General features: G+C 41.1%; 1 protein-coding gene across 4 annotated transcripts in view; it reads left to right on the forward strand.

Moving 5' to 3' along the window:
- INTS4 (integrator complex subunit 4) overlaps window positions 1-18,868 on the forward strand; it is a 42,647-nt gene that overhangs the window by 7,170 nt on the left and 16,609 nt on the right. For all 4 annotated transcript variants that reach the window (XM_006131918.4, XM_014577971.3, XM_006131919.4 and 1 more), the window contains exons 5-16: window positions 2,504-2,689; window positions 4,043-4,093; window positions 4,935-5,023; window positions 5,333-5,453; window positions 6,149-6,220; window positions 7,372-7,546; window positions 10,459-10,664; window positions 11,404-11,546; window positions 12,405-12,520; window positions 14,262-14,395; window positions 15,697-15,854; window positions 17,072-17,165. In XM_006131918.4, the coding sequence (XP_006131980.1) occupies window positions 2,504-2,689; window positions 4,043-4,093; window positions 4,935-5,023; window positions 5,333-5,453; window positions 6,149-6,220; window positions 7,372-7,546; window positions 10,459-10,664; window positions 11,404-11,546; window positions 12,405-12,520; window positions 14,262-14,395; window positions 15,697-15,854; window positions 17,072-17,165 (1,545 nt within the window). The remainder of the gene's footprint in view (window positions 1-2,503; window positions 2,690-4,042; window positions 4,094-4,934; window positions 5,024-5,332; window positions 5,454-6,148; window positions 6,221-7,371; window positions 7,547-10,458; window positions 10,665-11,403; window positions 11,547-12,404; window positions 12,521-14,261; window positions 14,396-15,696; window positions 15,855-17,071; window positions 17,166-18,868) is intronic.

Genomic DNA, 18,868 nt, shown 5'->3' on the forward strand with positions numbered 1-18,868 from the left:
TCATAATCTTATCAGTTTTCATGCTTTCTATTTACATAAACCTGGTTATGTCCAGATTACAAATGTGGCTAAAAGTTGTCCCTATTTTCCCAGTGTAGTTACTGGTTCATGGATAAGTCAAATGAATGGAACCATCTTACATTTAGATATGGTTGGATATTGTATTTCTACATGTCTGCGATTCACCTAGCATCCCATTGGTTTTACGTAAATCCAGATTCCCTAAATTGTAGGCCTGTCTTCAGTCCACTAGACCACAATTGCCTTTTATATTTAAAAAGACAGAGGAAATGAAGCCCAAAGTTCATAGATAATGTTATCTGGCCTTAATTTGCAGCATTAAGGGGTATTCTTATTCTTCTTATTATTTTTATACTTATGTGGTCAATGATATCTGACTGACACCTGCTAACTCTTTCTCTTAATACTTATGTCCCACATAAGAGCCCCTGTAAAGATAAAATAACTCTATGTAAGCTTGAAAGCCTGTCTCTTTCACCAACAAAAGTTGGTCCAATAAATAATATTAAAACACCCACATAGTCTCAAGAAAACAATGTCTGTATATAGCTAAAATATTCTTGTTGTTAAAGGGAAAAATTATACTGACTCTGATGTTTGAGTTGAGCAATAAGCCTTGTGATCATTCTGAATTTTACAATTATATCTGTAATTAGAGTACACTGAGTTAATGGAATAGCCACTTTGAATAAGAATCATGGAATGCTTTGCCAGGTGAGTTAATAAATTATCCATAATTTACCCATTTCCCTTTTGTTATTTGAATGAAAAGATTATCTGAGTCAATTAATCACTCCCCTTCTTCAAATGTAATTTTAAAATGTGCTGCTTATCTTTGATTTATGATCAATCTTCTAGCTGAGAAGACTGTATAAGAAATTATATTATACTAAATGATCTTTTAAAGATATTTTTGGGAGGGATTTAATAGTTTGTTTCATTGATACAGAGGATTAGTGATTAATTGGTGAAAATGTTTCCTAATTTTACTTACCATTTGAAAATATGCTTGTAGAAGTGAATTTAATTTCTATTAATTGTATTGACAGGCAAGCTATATTCACAACTGTTTTTCTGTGTGTGTACCAAATCAGTAGGAGATTTTGGTGTCAGTCAATTGCAGGACAGGACTTTGTTAGGGCTACTAAATTTAAGGATATATTTTAAGGTAGACTAAAATCATATACATTCTGAGACAGTTTGGGCATGAGCACAGGACAAGGAACTCTTGAATTCCCACTTTGACACTTTCATTCTTAACTGTAAAATGGGGAGGATGTTTGTAAGTGCCAGGTATCTTTTTCTGCATGAGCAGTTATTCATTTTGTGTGTGCTGCTGAGGGTGTGCAATATTTTGCCTAAATTACATCTGCAACTATTTTTAAAAATAATGCCCCCTGAGACAGCTTATTTTAATTTGTTGCCAAAAAACAATTTTCTATGGAGATAACTGTAATGTGTGACATTTTTTTATTAAACTTCTTCATGAAATTGTTATTCTGTAGGATTGATAATGTATAGAATAAAATGCTAAGTATCAAGTATTTGAAGGAGAGCTACTACTGAACTCTTCCTCCCCCATAGATAAAAAAACTTTTTTCCTGCAGATGACAATGTGGCGTCATCACGTCATCTGCGTGCTCATGCCATGCCGCTGCCTCTGCCTCTGTCCTTAGGGGTATGTCTGGACTACATGCCTCTGGCGACAGAGGCATGTAGATTAGGCTACCAGACATAGTAAAATGAAGCGGCGATTTAAATAATCGCCGCTTCATTTAAATTTACATGGCTGCCGCGCTGAGCCGACAAACAGCTGATCAGCTGTTTGTCGGCTCAGCGCGATAATCTGGACGCGCGGGTGTCGACATCAAAGGTATTTGTCGACCACCCAGGTAAGCCCCCTGGGATGAGGTTTACCTGGGTGGTCGACAAATACCTTTGATGTCGACACCCGCGCGTCCAGACTATCGCGCTGAGCCGACAAACAGCTGATCAGCTGTTTGTCGGCTCAGCGCGGCAGCCATGTAAATTTAAATGAAGCGGCGATTATTTAAATCGCCACTTCATTTTACTATGTCTGGTAGCCTAATCTACATGCCTCTGGTGACAGAGGCATGTAGTCTAGACGTACCCTAGGATGCTTGCTGTGGCCAGCCATCTGAGCCCACCCCTATCCTTTCCCAGGCCGCGCTGGGTCCACTCTGTCATCCAAGTCCGACCCTCCTTCCCTGGGTCACACCAGCTCCCCTCTACACACACACCCTGAGCTATGCCAGGTCTCCTCCACCATCCGAGCCCCTCTTCCCCCACCTCTTCACACTTTCTGCTAAGAGAGAGGGGGTTTGGTGAGCATATTGAGCAAGGGGCACAGCCCTCTAGTTTCCTCTGAAAAATGTTGCATATTTAAAACAAAACAGACTTTTGAGAGACTTTTAACTCATGTGAAAAAGAAAAACATTTCTTATTCTATCCCATTACATAGTATTTGACAGACTCCTCCCATGGTGTCAGAAATAAGTGCCTCCAGCTGATTGGCTATCTTGGATCTGTGGAAAAAGGAGCCACAAAGGAAACAGAAAGTTTGGTTACCAAAGATGTCCAGAAGATAATAGGGGACCACTTTAATGACCAGGACCCTCGTGTTAGGAGTGCTGCTATAAAAGCTATGGTAAGTGCTGCTGCACACTTACATGTTTTCTTGAGTTACTCCTCATATATTTAAGTGGTTGTACATTTGAGCCATAAAAACCTCAGACAGGAGGGTGATTTATTAAATCAGGTTGGTAAACTTGAGAATTAAAGTTACTCATGATACAAGTAAATTGGCCGTAAACTAGTGAGAAGGGAATATGCAGATTCTTGTACAATAGATTTGTAGTTTATATAACACAGGGCACATTCCAATTAGCAGTAAATAAGCTTTTCTTGCTTTAGCATTGTTTATGATCAATACTGACCACTCCAACCAATGCTTGTTGGGATACAGCATCAGAAAGTTACTGGAGGAAGAAGAGCTAATTCAGTAATTTAAAAAATTCAAGAGAAGGTTTATACTTAAAAGTAGTATGTCTGCAGAGCTCAGTAGTCATACTAATTGGGTGTTCAGCAACTGCTAGTAAGGTAAACCCATTCCCATGTGGGAATGGAGGGTATTTAAATTAACACTTGTTAAACTTCTGAAAAAGAGGCAGTACTTAATATAGGATTTCAGTAAGGTCTGGTTGGGACTCCCTCTGCTAGAAGTTGCTCTTTCCATCCACTTGTGGTACATTTTAATGTCTCTCTTTATAGATATATTTTTAAAATGTCTTCATATGACCTTTTATGGTTAAATTGAATGTCCAAAGCTAGACTCCTATTGCGAGGAAAAGCACAAAAACATCCATCATTCATTGGTTTTAGAGTGGAAAGCACTGTTTTGAGGCACTCAAAAACCTTGGCAATGTTTACTTTGCTACTGTATTAATATTTTTCTTCATGTGTAAACTGTAATCTGAAGAGGCCTATTTAAAAGATAAATGCTTTTCTTTCAGATGATGGCCTCGTGGATAGGCTTCCCATGTATAGGAACATGTATAATTTTGTCTTACAGTTTATACTTCAGAAGCTCACGTGAAGCTATAATATTCTATGTAGAAATTGTCTGTGGTTGCTAGAGAAGTTTCTGTTGCTTTTTTTGAGTCAGTAGTTGAGAGTGTTTCCAGGACAAGATTTTACTGAGATTTCGTGTTGTCAAGCGCAACTCTTCAGACTGGAGAAAGATGGTGTTATTGAAAGCATTAATAGAGAAACCAAGTATGATGGAGACAAACTTTATATCAAAGTCTCAATAATTATTTATTATAATAAGATGAGAATATGTAATTCAGCAAAGACCAGTTAATCAGAGAATTGACTATTATTAATTGTTTGCTATATGGGATTCAAGTAAATGACAATCAAATGTCCGAGACAATAGCAATGAAAATTGACTGTCTATTTAAAACCATGTGATAACACATCTGTGTTTCTCCTTTTATAGCTGCAACTGCATGAAAGAGGATTAAAATTACAGCAGACTATTTACAGTCAGGTAATATCTTATTAAATATTGTTCAGGTTCCTTTTTTGTTTGTGACAAGGTAGTTGAAAAGGAGAGGAAGTACGTTTAAGGATAGTGAGGCTGTGGAGGTGATGTAATATGAATTCAGAGTATGAAGTCAGATTGTATACTTTTTTGTAGCTTTGTCCTGAAAATGCAAGTATTTTTGAAATTCTTGTTTTCTCAGCTGCAATAGGTCAGACAGGTATGATGACTTTTACTGAAGGAGGGAGAGGGTTGGGGAAAGGATGAAGCATTTACATAATTATGGCCCTGATCCTGCAGTCTAATTTGTGCAAGTGGAACCTTGTACACATGAGTCTTCAAAGCATTCCATGGAATGGGCCAAGGATATTTAAAAGACTGTCTAAAGCTCTGGAACAAAGACCCCGATTGACAACTATGCTCCTCTGGCATAGTGGAGCGCTCTACTTTGAGTAAAGCTCATCTGTGCAGGAGACAGAACTTTTCCCAGGGGACTAAGACTGTGGAATAAACTCTGCCAAGAGCCAAAGATCATCACAGACGCTTCTTTCCTAGTGCAAGGTGCATTTTTGACCTGCCTTCTCTGATATAAACTCATAGCATCAGGTATATTAGGAGAGGGGAAAATTACCTAAACATGATACTCCATGCATATAGTTTGTCCTTTAAAGAGAAGAGTGAACAAACAACATGTGGAAGGTCTGGTATGACTAGGCTGAAATAATCCTATACATCTTGATTGGTAACCTGGCCTAACTGGTAAAGTACAGATTCAGAGTTTAATGGAAGCTTACATGTAAACCTAGTGCAGAGGTGTAAGACTAATATTTGGAAACCTTCATTTCAGGCTTGCAAATTGCTCTCAGATGATTATGAACAGGTACGCAGTGCTGCAGTTCAGTTGATCTGGGTCCTCAGTCAGCTGTATCCTGAGAGGTATGTGCTATGTTCAAACAGATTCAGAAAGTTATACAGGAGGAGAATAAGCATGCTAGTTCTGAAGGTTTTGTCTTAGACAAGTCTGTAAGTAGTGATTTGAAAGGCTATATGTATTAAATGCGATAAGCTGAAAGGGGATGGACATGTTGTATTACATGACTTTTTTTGTTTTGTTAAGATTCCTTATATTATATAGTAGTAGTAGTACAGTCCTGTTTATTTCAGTGGTCTTTTCCATGGAAGATGACACATTTTATACAAAGTATCAGCACAGTGACTTATGTTGTGTGCGTTTGTCTTGTTCAGCATTGTACCAATTCCTTCTTCCAATGAAGAAATTCGCTTAGTTGATGATGCATTTGGAAAAATATGTCACATGGTTAGTGATGGCTCCTGGGTTGTTAGAGTGCAAGCTGCTAAGCTGTTGGTAAGTTTCCTTGTTATTCTCATGCCTTCCTGGTAGAAGATCACAGTATGCCTATGTTTTTGGGGGAAAGGCTGTGAGGAGCAGGGCTCGACAAACTGCTGTTTCTACTCGCCCATAGCGAGTAGATTTCAGCCGGTCGCTCCATGCACCCCATTCAGCGGCGCTGCGCAGTGCAGGGCTGGCGAGTAGCTCTCGCCATAGTTTGTCGAGCTCTTGTGAGGAGAGTATTATTATTCTGAATTTTGTTTACTGGATTTGTTGGTTGATGCGGTATATGATGTCAATGTCTAAATAAATTGATATCTGCAAAAATGTCAAATCCATTATGAGGAGACGGGTGTGAGAAATGGAGCTAGAGTGTATGCAGAACCATTTGAAAATAGCTTCCAAGCTGTGGATTCACAGCTGTTTTCTCCTCTGTGGGGAATGGACTCCTCAGTACAACCAAAATCTCATAGCCCCCAACTTCAAGTCCAGATTTTTAGATCCCTAGTTCTAAGGGAGGGGTGCTATGATGAACTCAGATTTTTAAAAGCTCCTAAATACAGCAGTGATAAGCACTAAATAAATCTCTTGGAATACAGAAATGAGTGGTCACTGTGCTGGGGTGGGTTAGTGGGTTAGCTAGCAGATTCTATTCTCTTAAATTCATAACCATCTTGGTTCTTCATATAATGTGTTTGTTTTTCTTCCAGGGATCTATGCAGCAAGTTAGTTCCCATTTCTTGGAGCAGACACTTGATAAGAAGCTGATGTCAGATTTGAGGGTTCGTGAATCTTTTCTTTGATCATTTTTTTTGTACCTCCCCCCTGTGCCTAGCTAAATAAAATTGCACAACAGATATGATAATGATGAACATATTTGTTTATCACGTCCATGCCTGAGGGCAATTGAGAGCTGATTGATCGTGACAGGTTGACTTTAACAGAAAATGAAGCCTAAACTGACTTCATTAGCTTTTCATAGAAGATTAGAGTTGGAAGAGACTTCAGGAGGTAATCTAGTCCAACCTCTCCTGTGCAAAGCAGGACCAATCCCAGCTAAAGAATTTTTGTGTCCTTGTAATAAATCACTCCTTAGGCTGTTTGGATTTCATTGAGAAGACAGTGGGATTAGTATGCTGTTTTGTCAGCTTCTTGTTTTATAATATCTCTTATTTATTAGGATCAGAAAGATTTTGTTCAAGTTTTGGGAACATGCTATAGCGCAAGATCTTACACAATCTCTTTGGTAGTCATTTCAAATGACTTGGTGGTTATAATTGTTTTGTTTTGTTTTTTATTTTGACTTAGTTGATTCATGTAGTAGCCTTGGGCGGAATCCTCAGTTGGCTCAGTTTTTCTATGTACAAAGTGGGGATAAATCATCTGTATCTCACACGGATGAAAACAAGTAGTCCTGTGGCACCTTAGAGACTAACAAATATATGTAGTTTCATTTTTATTTTTGTTAGTCTCTAAGGTGCCACAAGACTGCTCATTGTTTTAAAGTTAGACTAACACGGCTACCGCTCAGAGACCTTTTTCACAAGGATGAAGTGTGTTTGAGATACATGGTTGGCTAGTAAGTGAATGGAAGGCTTTGTCTGCACTGGAAAAATGAAGTGTGTTAGGAAATGTCCAGACATTTTATTTAACACGTGGTTTAATGCCAGTTAGTGTCTAATACAGACAATCAAAGTGGTAGGATTTAACCACAGTTTTCCCAGTGTAAACAAAGCATAAAATATTAAGTAATTGTCATGTAAGAAGCTTTCATGTCTCTCAGCAATTACATCTCTTCTTCTTATCAGCTTTGAAGGTTCTTGCCACACCTTCTGGGACTGGAGCAAGCCAGTTAATGCATCAGTAGTTCTTTTAAAATTCAGTAGCCTTTATGATACACATGGGTTGTAATCAGAACATTTTGTTTGCACAGAGGAAGCGCACTGCACATGAACGAGCCAAAGAGCTCTACAGCTCTGGAGAGTTTTCAAGTGGCAGAAAATGGGGAGATGATGCGCCTAAAGAAGAAGTAGACACAGGTGCTGTGAACTTGATTGAATCAGGAGCTTGTGGGGCTTTTGTTCATGGCCTGGAAGATGAAATGTATGGTAAGTGTTAACTTTGTATGTGGCAACCAAAGAAAGGAAGATCTGCCTGTAAAGTCCCTAATACATTTTTCTGTATAACCTTCCAAAATTCATGTTTCCCAGAACTGATCCCTTTTGTTTATTTTAACAAATGACTACTATATTGCAAGGTGTTTTGTAATTAACATATTATGATGGTGAGCAAGTAGATTTTGTTGTTTCTTGCAAAATAGTCGTGATTCTCCAAGACTGAATTAATGTTGGCTTAGCACTTTGGATAGGCAAAACATTCTATACTAGAGTATCTTGAAGTCAATAATTTTTATAAGCAATTAATTTAGTTAAGTGTGTGCATGTGGAGGGGGAAGGAGTATGTACTTCTACTGTTCAAGGACCAGCTTCCACCAGGTGTTTTCATTGACTTCAGTAAATTAGATTGGGTCATACTTCGGAAACTTTAATTGCTGTTGCTAGAAATGGACAAATTCTCTAGCTCCTGGAGGAAGGGGAAACTACGTTCATCTTACAATTTAAATCATGTTCATCCTCTCTCATTGTAAATAATTTTAACCAAGTTGGCCAGAGTCTGGAGATTGGAACCCAGGCACTAGAGTTCTAAATTTGGCGATGGCAATGACTTGATGGACAAGGCCACTTCACCTCTCTGCCCCAGGCTCCCCATCTGTGAACTAGAAATAATTCTTACTCCTTAATTCTCCATGGGGCTATTGAGAGGGTTAATGTTAGTGAAGTGCCTTGAATATGAAAATTTCTGAGAGCTGTAATTTGCTGGTTTTCGCTTTTAAAATGTATTGCTAGGATATAGTAACATTAGAAAGTACAGGGTGTGCTCTAAAAAATACCTCTATAAAATTACACTGTAAAAATTGGTTTGTTGTTCTATCAGCTCTATATTGGGCTTGCTCAATTTGCAATTAAAATTATGTTGTGTTTCTGTGAAAATCCTTCAGTGATGTGAAAAATAACCTTGGTTCTTTCTGGCTTAACAATAAATATTTTTCACTTGGAACAATTCTGATTTCCAACTTGCTGTCACATAGACGTTTTCTTTTCATGCCAAAGGGTAGCATTGCTATCAATGATTGATTCAGAATACATGCAGATCTGGTGAAGTGATCTGGAAATTATTTTATATGGTCAACTCTGACTATTACTGCACTTTAAAGTGGAACTGTAGTCAGTAGCACTTGCACACTAAGGATGTTAAATTGAGGTTAATTGACTAGTCGATGGAATTTCCATCGATTAGTCGATATGCACTTTCGCATTCCTCCTCTTGTACATTTCAAAGGAGGAATGCGGAACTCTGCATACAGCCTGGGGCCAGTGGGAAATCCCACTGACTCTGGGCTGCAGGCAGGTGCCTGCTTTGAAATGTACAAGAATCCCCAGTGGGGGCTCTTGTGCATTTCAAAGCTATGGAGCCCAGGGTCAGCTGGGGAGTCTCTGGTGCTACCCTTTTGAAATGCTGAAGCAGCGTTTCAAAGGGTAGCACTACACAGCTGAGCCTGGGATCAGCTGTGCAGCTGCCCCTTCTAAACGCCAAAGTGCTGTTCAAAAGGGCAGCGCCATGGAGCCCGAGGTCAGCTGGAGGACTCCGTGGCATTTCAGTGGAACCTGGGCCAGCTGAGAACTCCCCAGCTGACCCTGGGCTCCACGGCGCTTTGGTGTTTTCAAGGGGCAACCTCACACTGCTGAGCCACGGATCAGCTGTGTGGTGGCTGCCCGCCGCCTTGGGGTTTCAAAGTGGCAGCGCTGCACAGCTGATCCCTGGCTCAGCTGTGCAGCGCTGCCGTTTTAAAGTACCCCCTCCCCTTTGCTGCCTTTATCTGGTAGAGGCGGTGGGGGGGATTGACTAGTTGATTAGTCCTTAACATCCTTATTATACACAGTGCAGCAGCCTACCTTTCATCCATGTACTGATTTCAATCTGTATTTTAATGTGCCCTGTCAGAGCCATATCAGTGAACTGTGTTTCAATCTCCATTGCCTTGACTGTAGTGAGTGGGTTGGTAGATGTGGGAAAAGTATCTATAACTAAATCATCAGAAGTCTTACTATGGTTGTGTTTTTCCGGTTAATCAGGCATCAGGAATCACACCATGTTTTTCAAGAGAAATAGGTCTAATATGCTACAATTGCAAGTTTTAATTCAGTGTTTTTGGATGAAAAATAGAAATATCTAAATGGGTCAGATCAGGTTCTGTTGTTTATGATGATTTATAAATACTTTCAGAAACCATATGAGAATCTTTTCCCTTCATTTAATGGATTACATGTGGAGATACTTCAGACACCTGCAGTGCTTTTTACAGCATGAATATGTGTTTGTGGTTTGGGTTTCTCTTCTGGTCTTTGCAATAATATGTATTGCAATGATTCACATAGTACCTCTTCCCTTCTCCTGAGGGATCACAGAGCTGTAAAAATAGGGTTCACTCTTTCTGCTATTGAAGTACAGTCACCCTGGGGTGAAATGTAACTTTCCAGCAGTACATAGAGAACTAAACAGTAAGTGAAAAAAGGATGTGAAGAATACACTAGACAATTGAAATGTCAGGAAGACTATAGGGAGGCAGAATGTAATTTCCAAACTGTTATTTGACCAAGGTTATACCCCTATTCCAGTAAAACATGCCATGGCTCTCAAATAATCTAGTATCTTGTTTTCTTATCTCACCCGAAAATACCTTCAGTGTCACTTGCAAATGGTAGCTTGTGCTGTTCAGAACTGACAATTGGAGACAATGAGTTCTACCTAACTGAGCCCCTAGAGCATCTCTAGAGTTTCCTTAGCTATCTCATATCAAAAGCCTGACTCTTGCATAGCTAGAATTCTGACCCTGAGGTGGTATTGCTTTTGACCAGTATTAAAAATAATAGTAAATAACATTTCTTTTTTCTTCTTTCAGAGGTTCGAATTGCTGCAGTCGAGGCCCTGTGTATGCTGGCTCAGTCTTCACCTTCTTTTGCAGAGAAGTGTCTTGATTTTCTAGTAGATATGTTTAATGATGAGATTGAAGAGGTGAGATTACAGTCGATACACACGATGAGAAAAATCTCTAACAATATTACGTTGCGAGAGGACCAGCTCGATACTGTGCTAGCTGTGTTGGAGGCAAGTGTTCTCTTTGGAAAGAGCTTCCCATGTCAATTGTCTTTGACCTCCTAGAATGTATGACATTTGTGGGGTTGTTGGGCTTTTTTTTGGGGGGGGGGGGGAATATGAAAAATCAAGACATATGCCAATATGGAGCATGGTTTAAACTAGGGGTGTTAATTAATGTACATTTGTGTAAACGTGTAACCACTGGATTTATCAGTTTCCTCTGAACTGCCTTCTCACCCCATCCCATCCCTCCCCATACTGATAGAGGCAGCAGCATGCAGGGCAGGTGGCTCTGTGAAAGCCGATGCGTGCGGGCAGCTGGCTTGAAAACCACACTTCCCACATGTACCGTCTCTCACCTTCTGATAGAGAGGCAGCAGCGCGAGGGGGGCAGGTTAAGTGGGTTCCTCCCGAGCGCTGGCTCCCTCCTGCCACCCACACTGCTGCCTCTCAGGGGAAGGGAGAACAGATGGCTCATTCTGCCCATATGTATTGTATTCCATTTGAGAGAATGAAGAGTCAAGAAATTTGTGTCTATGAAAGGAAGCAAGTGAGACATCTTGGCTGAGTTCAGATGAGCTGGACTGATGTTCCTGTGTGTTTTGCTGTAACCTATTGTAAATAGACAGTGAGTTTAGAGATCCTGTGGGATTAATTCTACAAGTCAAATAAAAGGAATCAACATCTTCAAAATGTGTATATGCCTATATACAGGTGCACGCTAATCTTTTGGCCTTTTCATTTTTAGGATTCCTCCCGAGACATCAGGGAAGCACTTCATGAACTACTGTGTTGCACCAATGTCTCAACTAAAGAAGGCATCCATCTTGCACTGGTAGAGCTGCTGAAAAACCTAACCAAATATCCTACTGACAGAGAGTCCATATGGAAGTAAGAAATGCTTTTCTACAAGCTTCTTGGTTGTCTGCTTTCTTTGGCTTTCATATTTATTCTAATAAATAAGCCATATAGCTAGTACACGTTTTATTTAGATGAGGGATACGGTTACCATTCATGTGCTTTCTTGTTCTGTAAATATTCTGAACAGAAGTTGTATTAGGCATTCTTTATACTGACCTTCAAAATAGAATTTTTTGGATCTTATACTAGTTGTTAACTATATTATTCATGAGCACACTGTGCTGTTGGGTGGGGGCTGGAGTCTACTTGACCTCCATAACAAACATTGATTTTTTTCATAGACAACACAAGAGAGTTGCTTTGGATTTTTAAAAATGGAAACAATAAACAAGTCAATACTATACAAAATGTGGATTCAAATTGAACTTATTATTTTAAAATCCTTATAAGTATTTATTTTAAACCGCTTTTTCCAAAAAGCCACTTAAAATATATTCTGGATATTTAACACACAAAAAAAGGGTTAGTAAAGGTGGTATGTTTATTAATTAATTAATTTAGTATTATACATAGCACTGCAAAGTGTATTTGGCATTTTGCAGACAGGTTTCTGTCTATAAAATAATTACAATTTAACTAGACTGCATTTATTTTTGCTCCCTCCATTTTTCTATTTGTTTTTTCAAACATTTTCAGTTTCATTGACATTTGATAGGGACCAACAAAACTAAGACTGTCATTGGATATATATGTGAAATACTTAACACACTGGGATCCTGATTTTGATTGGGTCCTCTGGGGGCTATTATAATATAAATGTGCTATAATGTTAATGATTTTGTTAAATCTTCTTTACTCAGAAATGTTCTTAAACTGTGCATTTTTCAGGTGCTTAAAGTTCCTGGGAAGTAGGCATCCTACTCTGGTGCTTCCACTGGTCCCAGAGCTGCTGAGTACACATCCTTTTTTCGACACCCCTGAGCCTGACATGGATGACCCAGCCTGTATCTTTTTTTCCCCCTCCTCCTTCCCCCTCCTTTTTTCATATATCTGTCAGAAAGTCTTTGCTTACTTGAAGACTTATGCAAATTTTTCTAATCAAATTCATTTTACTGCTTCAGAGTAAAGTAAACTATTTCACTATGCAGTGCTGTTGTAGCTGTGTTGCTCCCAGGATATTAGAGAGACATGGGGAGTGGTGTGATAGCTTTTGTTGTACTAACTTCTGTTGTGAGAGAAACAAGTTTTCGGGTTAGTTAGTTTCTCAGACCTGAAAAAGGGCTGTGTGCAAGCTCAAACTTGTATTGGGCCAACTTCTATTGGTAAAAAGACAAGCTATTATGTCAGCTATTTAGCTGTTCATTGTTCTGTTAGTTCTATTACCAGTCCAATGGTGGGGTCAGGTTTTGGAATAACTATGCTACCTAGTTCAAATGCCATCAGGATCAAATTAGTCCTTTATCCCTCTGAGGTGAATTAATTAGGTACCTTGCAATTTGTTGTGTATGGGTCTGTCAGATAAGTCCATTAAAGACCAAGATCTGCATGAACTTTAAAGATCCATTAGCACTTTCAGCAAGCAAAGGATGTGCCATGGAACATTTAGCTAAAACTTCCCTTTCCTTGACTGTTCTGCAGTTCTGGTTGGCTGGTGTCATTCACCCCAGAGATGGCTAAATTATAGATGAGCTATACATTTATAGTTTGTGGGACACTTTGGTTTCTGTCATAAATCTTTAATAAATTAATGGCTTCACTGGAACATCTAAAACATTGTGTGTGCTAAGTGTTATCATCATCATCTTAGACAATAGAAGATGCTATGGAGATATAAAATGCCATTGTTTAGTTTTTTTTTTCTCCTCCATTCTCATCTCAGTAATTGCAGACACAAAACTTTGTTTAAAATGCTTAGAACAGTTCTACTGGAACTATTCTCTCCCCCTCTACTTCTGTGTAGTATAGCTTCTTTCTCATGCACCATTTACCCAAGCTTTGTAGTTGTACAGAAAGCTTGGGTAAATGGTGCATGAGAGAGAAGCTATACTATAGAAAGGAAACTAAAATAAACCCTTTTAGAAATTGAGGAGAGTCTGAATTGAATGCAAGGAGGGATTTATACCTAACCAGATAGCTAATGCAAATAATTGAATACATTTGTCCTTTTGAGTAAAGATTTAGAGAAAATTGGGAAAAGAGGAATCCATTTGAGTTAAAAGGTTTCTCATACTCCAGTCCAAAGTGTGTTAGTTTACACAATCTTCACATTACTTCCTAATAAGGATGTTAAGAAGTGAGTAATTGACTAATCGTGTACTCGATACAATTTTATCAACAGCCCAGCAGCTCCTACTACATTTAAACTGTAGAGCTGCAGCAGGGGCAGGTGCCAGACTTGGAAATTCCATCGACTACTTGACTAGTAAATTAATCGTTATTTAACATCCTTACAACGTAGGCTTATTGGGTAGTCAACTACTAAACTAGTCACTTACATCTCTACTTCCTAAACATAAATGGTTGATGCTGGTGCTGTCCTTTCACCAGTGTCAGTGAAGTGTACTGTAATATAGTACCTATATGCCATATGTTTATCTGGCAGAGAGGTGTTTGAGGTTTTTTGCCCGTGTTGGACAGAACTTTATAAATAATCTGCAGCAAAGGAAGTGTCCAATGTTTCTTAACTTGCTATCCATAAAGAATCTAAAAATTACCTTCTTTTCCCTTAACATCCCACTTCAATAGATATTGCAGTTTTGGTTCTTATTTTTAATGCTGCCAAAACTTGCCCAACAATGCCAGCGCTGTTCTCGGATCATACTTTCCGACACTATGCCTATCTTCGTGACAGTCTTTCTCATCTTGTCCCTCCATTGAGAGTAAGTTGAGGCTCCTTGGTTTGCACTTCGGTTTTGCATTAGTCTTTTATTCTTGTTTGGTTTTCAGAAGTCTGACTTTCCTTAACCATTTACTTTCCTTCAGTGGGGTAAATGCTTGCGGGGGGGGAGAGGGAGGAAGGAGAAGGAGAGAGAGACTAACTCATTACAGTATGGATTTTGTAATATTTTGGTGGTGGGGTGGGGTGGGGTGAGAGAATAATCAACCATATAAAAGAGAAGAGTATAGTGGTGATGAGGGGGGAGGGATAGCTCAGTGGTTTGAGCATTGGCCTGCTAAACCCAGGGGTTGTGAATTCAAACCTTGTGGAGGCCATTTAGGGATTTGGGGCAAAAATTTGTCAGGGATGGTACTTGGTCCTGCTGTGGAGGCAGGGGACTGGACTTGACTTGATGACCTTCCAAGGTTCCTTCCAGTTCTAGGATATAGGCAATCTCCATTAATTTATTTATTTAGGACTCCTGAGTTCTTTTCATAGCTCTGCAGCAGAGGTCCTGCAACAAGGCCCATGATTCAATTCCACTTAAGCCTTCTACTTATGAGTAGGCTTGCCCCTTGATGCTCTGTGTCCCCGTGCCCCATTAGCTTAGTGTAGTGTTTCCCAAAATAGTGCTCCGTGGAACTCTGGGTTTCTGTGAAGTGAAAGTAAGGGTTCCGTGAGAACACGATCACATCACCTCTCCCCCCCCCCCCCCCCCCCCCGAAGTGGTCTTAGGGGCGTGTGAGCTGGGCGGTCACTTGGGGCCGCCAGCCGCCGTGCTCTTAGGGGTGGGCTGGCTTTTTTTTTTTTTCTTCTTTTTTTTTTTGCTTGACACTCCCCCCCCCCCTTTTTTTTGATTGGGGGGGGGGGGGGTCGACCAGTTTCCACCAGCGGCTTTTTTTTTCTTTTTTAAAGGGTTCTGTGGCCAAATAAAATTGGGAAACACCGGCTTAGTGTGTGCCTTCTGCATGGGGAAGAATTTCACTGTGTGCAATCTTGGCAAAGACAGTTGTTAACTATCCTGGTTTTATAGATGGGAATGCCTGCCATTCAGGTGTTTTTTAGTTTAATTATATAGTGTATTGATATCGTGAGAGGAGAGGAGGAACTCTAGAACTGCAAAGAGATGTGTAATGAAGATGTGAAACTGAAGGCTTTGATGCAAATTCTGAAATAGAAAAATATATTGTTGTTTCCCATTTGTAGAATTCTTGTTTAAATGCTGACACACAAAATTGTGACCAAACTAATTTTGTCATCTGGATTTAGCTTGTTTATTTGTGTGTGTTCCTTTTTGCTCAGTTGCCAGGTAGAAAACTGGTATCCTCCCCTGTTTCCCCCAGTGTTACCCCTCATGAAGATCCTTCCCAACAGTTCCTGCAGCAGTGTCTTGAGAGAGTTTACAACCTTCAGCACCTTGACCCCCAGAGCACACAAGAGCTGCTGGAATTCACCATTCGGTAAGGCTGAGTACTGTCGAGTGCTTTGAGATCTAGTGATGAAAATAAGAGCTAAACGTTATTTTTAATTGCTGTCAGAAGAGTTGTTATAATTCCCATCTTGAAATGCCAACTGTTGGTAAGCCCAGTTCAGTCCTGGCTCGAACCGGGTCTGGGAGCTACCTCCGTTGCAGCTCTGCATATTAAACGTAGTAATAACTGGACGTCACTTACTACATTTAAACTGCAGATCCTCAGCGGGGGTAACTTCCAGACCCTTCTGGCTCGCACTGGGTCCAGGACCTACCTCTGCTGTGGCTCTGCAGTTTAAATGTAGTAGGAGCCAGGCTGCCTGTGTGCCTGGTTCCTACTACATTAAACTGCCGAGCCACAGTGGGGGTAGCTCCTGGATTCGGTGCAAGCTGGGACAGAGCGCCTTCCCTTATTGAAACAAAAAACAGGACTATGTAGCACTTTAAATGACTAACAAGATGGTTTATTAGGTGATGAGCTTTCATGGGCCAGACCCACTTCCTCAGATCAAATAGTGGAAGAAAATTGTCACAACCATATATACCAAAGGATACAATTTTAAAAAAAAAATGAACACATATGAAAAGGACAAATCAAATTTCAGAACAGAGGGGGGATGGGGGGGGAGAGGTAAATGTCTGTGAGCTAATGGTATTAGAGGTGATAATTGGAGAAGCCATCTTTGTAATGGGTAAGATAATTAGCATCTTTGTTTAAACTTAGGCGTAAAGTGTCGAATTTAAGCATGAATGACAGTTCAGAGGATTCTCTTTCAAGTGTGGTCTGAAAAGGTTTTTGATTTGTCATAGTTGGCATCAGAAGAAAGATTTCCCAGCAGTTTAATACAAATTGGTTCTTTGCTGCATTAGAATATCTGGAATGTTTGCATTAAATCTGGAGTCACGGTGCTCTGTGGTTCCCATAGAGATGCAGAATAATGCTGGATGACAGACTAACTGCTGCTCATGTCAGAATATGGGAAGAGGAAAGAAGCTGGTAGGTCTCCTAGTGCAGGCTGCTCTTCTACACATTTTGGTGTGGTTATAGAGGTGGGCAGAGGTAAAATACATAAATAGGTAACTTCATCATTGCTACTGCTGCAGGATTGGAATGTTAAAATTGACATTTTATTGTCTCATCTTTACAGAGCTTTGTGGTGGTGTTTTAATGCATCTGAATTTTGCATTTTTTCTTATTTGTTCCAGTGACCTTCAGAGACTTGGAGAACTTCAGTCAGAACTGGCAGGGGTAGCAGACTTCTCTGCAGCTTACCTTCGGTGTCAACTACTCCTCATCAAGGTTAGGCTTCATGTGTTTTCCTAGAGCATAGAATCATGTCTGTGGTGAGCAAATCTAGCATTTGCCATATTTCATATGTGCTAGTGAGTCTAACCACTTACAAAAGCTGCTGATTTATGGTGAAATCTTGGGTTCAGTAGTGCTCTGAGCACAGGCCTGGCAATCAAGGGCTGTTTGAATTTTGTAACTTGGTCCTATAATGGAGGGTAATAAGGTTCTTGTCCCTTCATTTTTGCTAGCTTGATAAAGCCAGTGTTTTATAATATGCAAGCTGTAGGTTCCTTGTGTTACTGCTAGATAAAATCAAGGCTAAACTAAGGATGTTAAATTGCATTTAATCAGCTAATCGAATAGTGGATGGAATTTGATTTGTTGATAAAGAAGAAAACTGCAGAGCTGCAGCAGGGTTAGTTCCTGCCCCTGGGAGCTACCCCCGCTGCAGCTCTGCCTTTTTAAATTATTAAAAGTTGGGCGACTCTTTTTACATTTAAAAGGGAGAGGCGCAGCGTGGGACTCTGCTGTGGCTTTGCCTTTTAAATGTAAGAGCTTGGCGGCTCTTACTACATTTAGAAGGCCAGAGGCTCAGCAGAGAACCGGGTGCAAGCTGGGACAGCTGAGTCCTGGCTCATGCCCAGTCCCCCCACTGCACATCTGCCTCCCCCTGCCGAGATGGTGCTAGGGGAGTAGGTGAGGGAAGTACTCATGCCTAGGTGAGACAGTCCATCACAAAGCAGCATGGAAAAGGCAGTGATCTGCATGAAATCATGACTAATTTAGAATATCTGGAAAGACCATAAAATGTAAAATCCTATACACGTTGGACAGTGAGACCCCCCCTTCAGTGCTGCTTCAGCTCCTTTAATTAGGAAATTAACACTGCCCTTAAGTATTTTGTGTGATCCAACAGACTCACCTAGAAGCAAATCATGTCCCTTCCCAGCCTCTCTGGGATCAGAAGGTCCCAGGTATAGCAGAACTAAATCTGTTTGCTCATGTTTGAAGCTGGTGGGCCAAGATTTTAAGAGCAAGTCCAACTACAGGCAGTCCCCGAGTTACGCGGATCCGACTTTGTGTCGGATCCACAGTTACGAACAGGGCTTTTCTCGCCCCGGAGGACGGGAGCGGCGGGACGCCCAGATGTGCTGCGGTCCCGCTGCCTGCGTCCTCCGGGGCGAGAAAAGCTGCTCCGCATCTCCCTGGTCTGCTGGGGGGGGTAGCCCCCCCCAGCAGACCAGGGAGACGCGGAGCAGCTTTTCTCGCCCCGGAGGACGCAGGCAGCGGGACAACCCAGATGCGGACAGCCCAGATGCGCCACGGCTGTCCCGCTGCCGGCGTCCCCTGCGGCTTTGCTCCCCGTCTCCCTGGTCTGCTTCTAGGTGAGTCTGTTGGCTCCCCCCCCCCCCCCCCCCCAGCAGACCAGGGAGACGGGGAGCAAAGCCGCGGAGGACCCGGGCAGCGGGACCGCGGCGCGTCTTGGTCCCGCCGCCCGCGTCTCCCTGGTCTGCTGGGGGGAGGGGGGACACAGCTAGTGCGCCCTCCCACCCCCAGCAGACCAGGCTTTTCTCCGGATGCCTGTGGTAGAGCAGCTCTGGGCGCTACTGGACCAACCCGGCAGCACCCCAGCTGCTCTGCCCCAGGCATCCTGATTCAGCCGCTGCTGGTCAGTTTCAGCAGCGGCTGAATCAGGACGCCTGGGGCAGAGC

The sequence above is a fragment of the Pelodiscus sinensis genome, chromosome 1 (assembly GCF_049634645.1).
Source record: "Pelodiscus sinensis isolate JC-2024 chromosome 1, ASM4963464v1, whole genome shotgun sequence".
Classification (NCBI taxonomy): Eukaryota; Metazoa; Chordata; order Testudines; family Trionychidae; genus Pelodiscus; species Pelodiscus sinensis.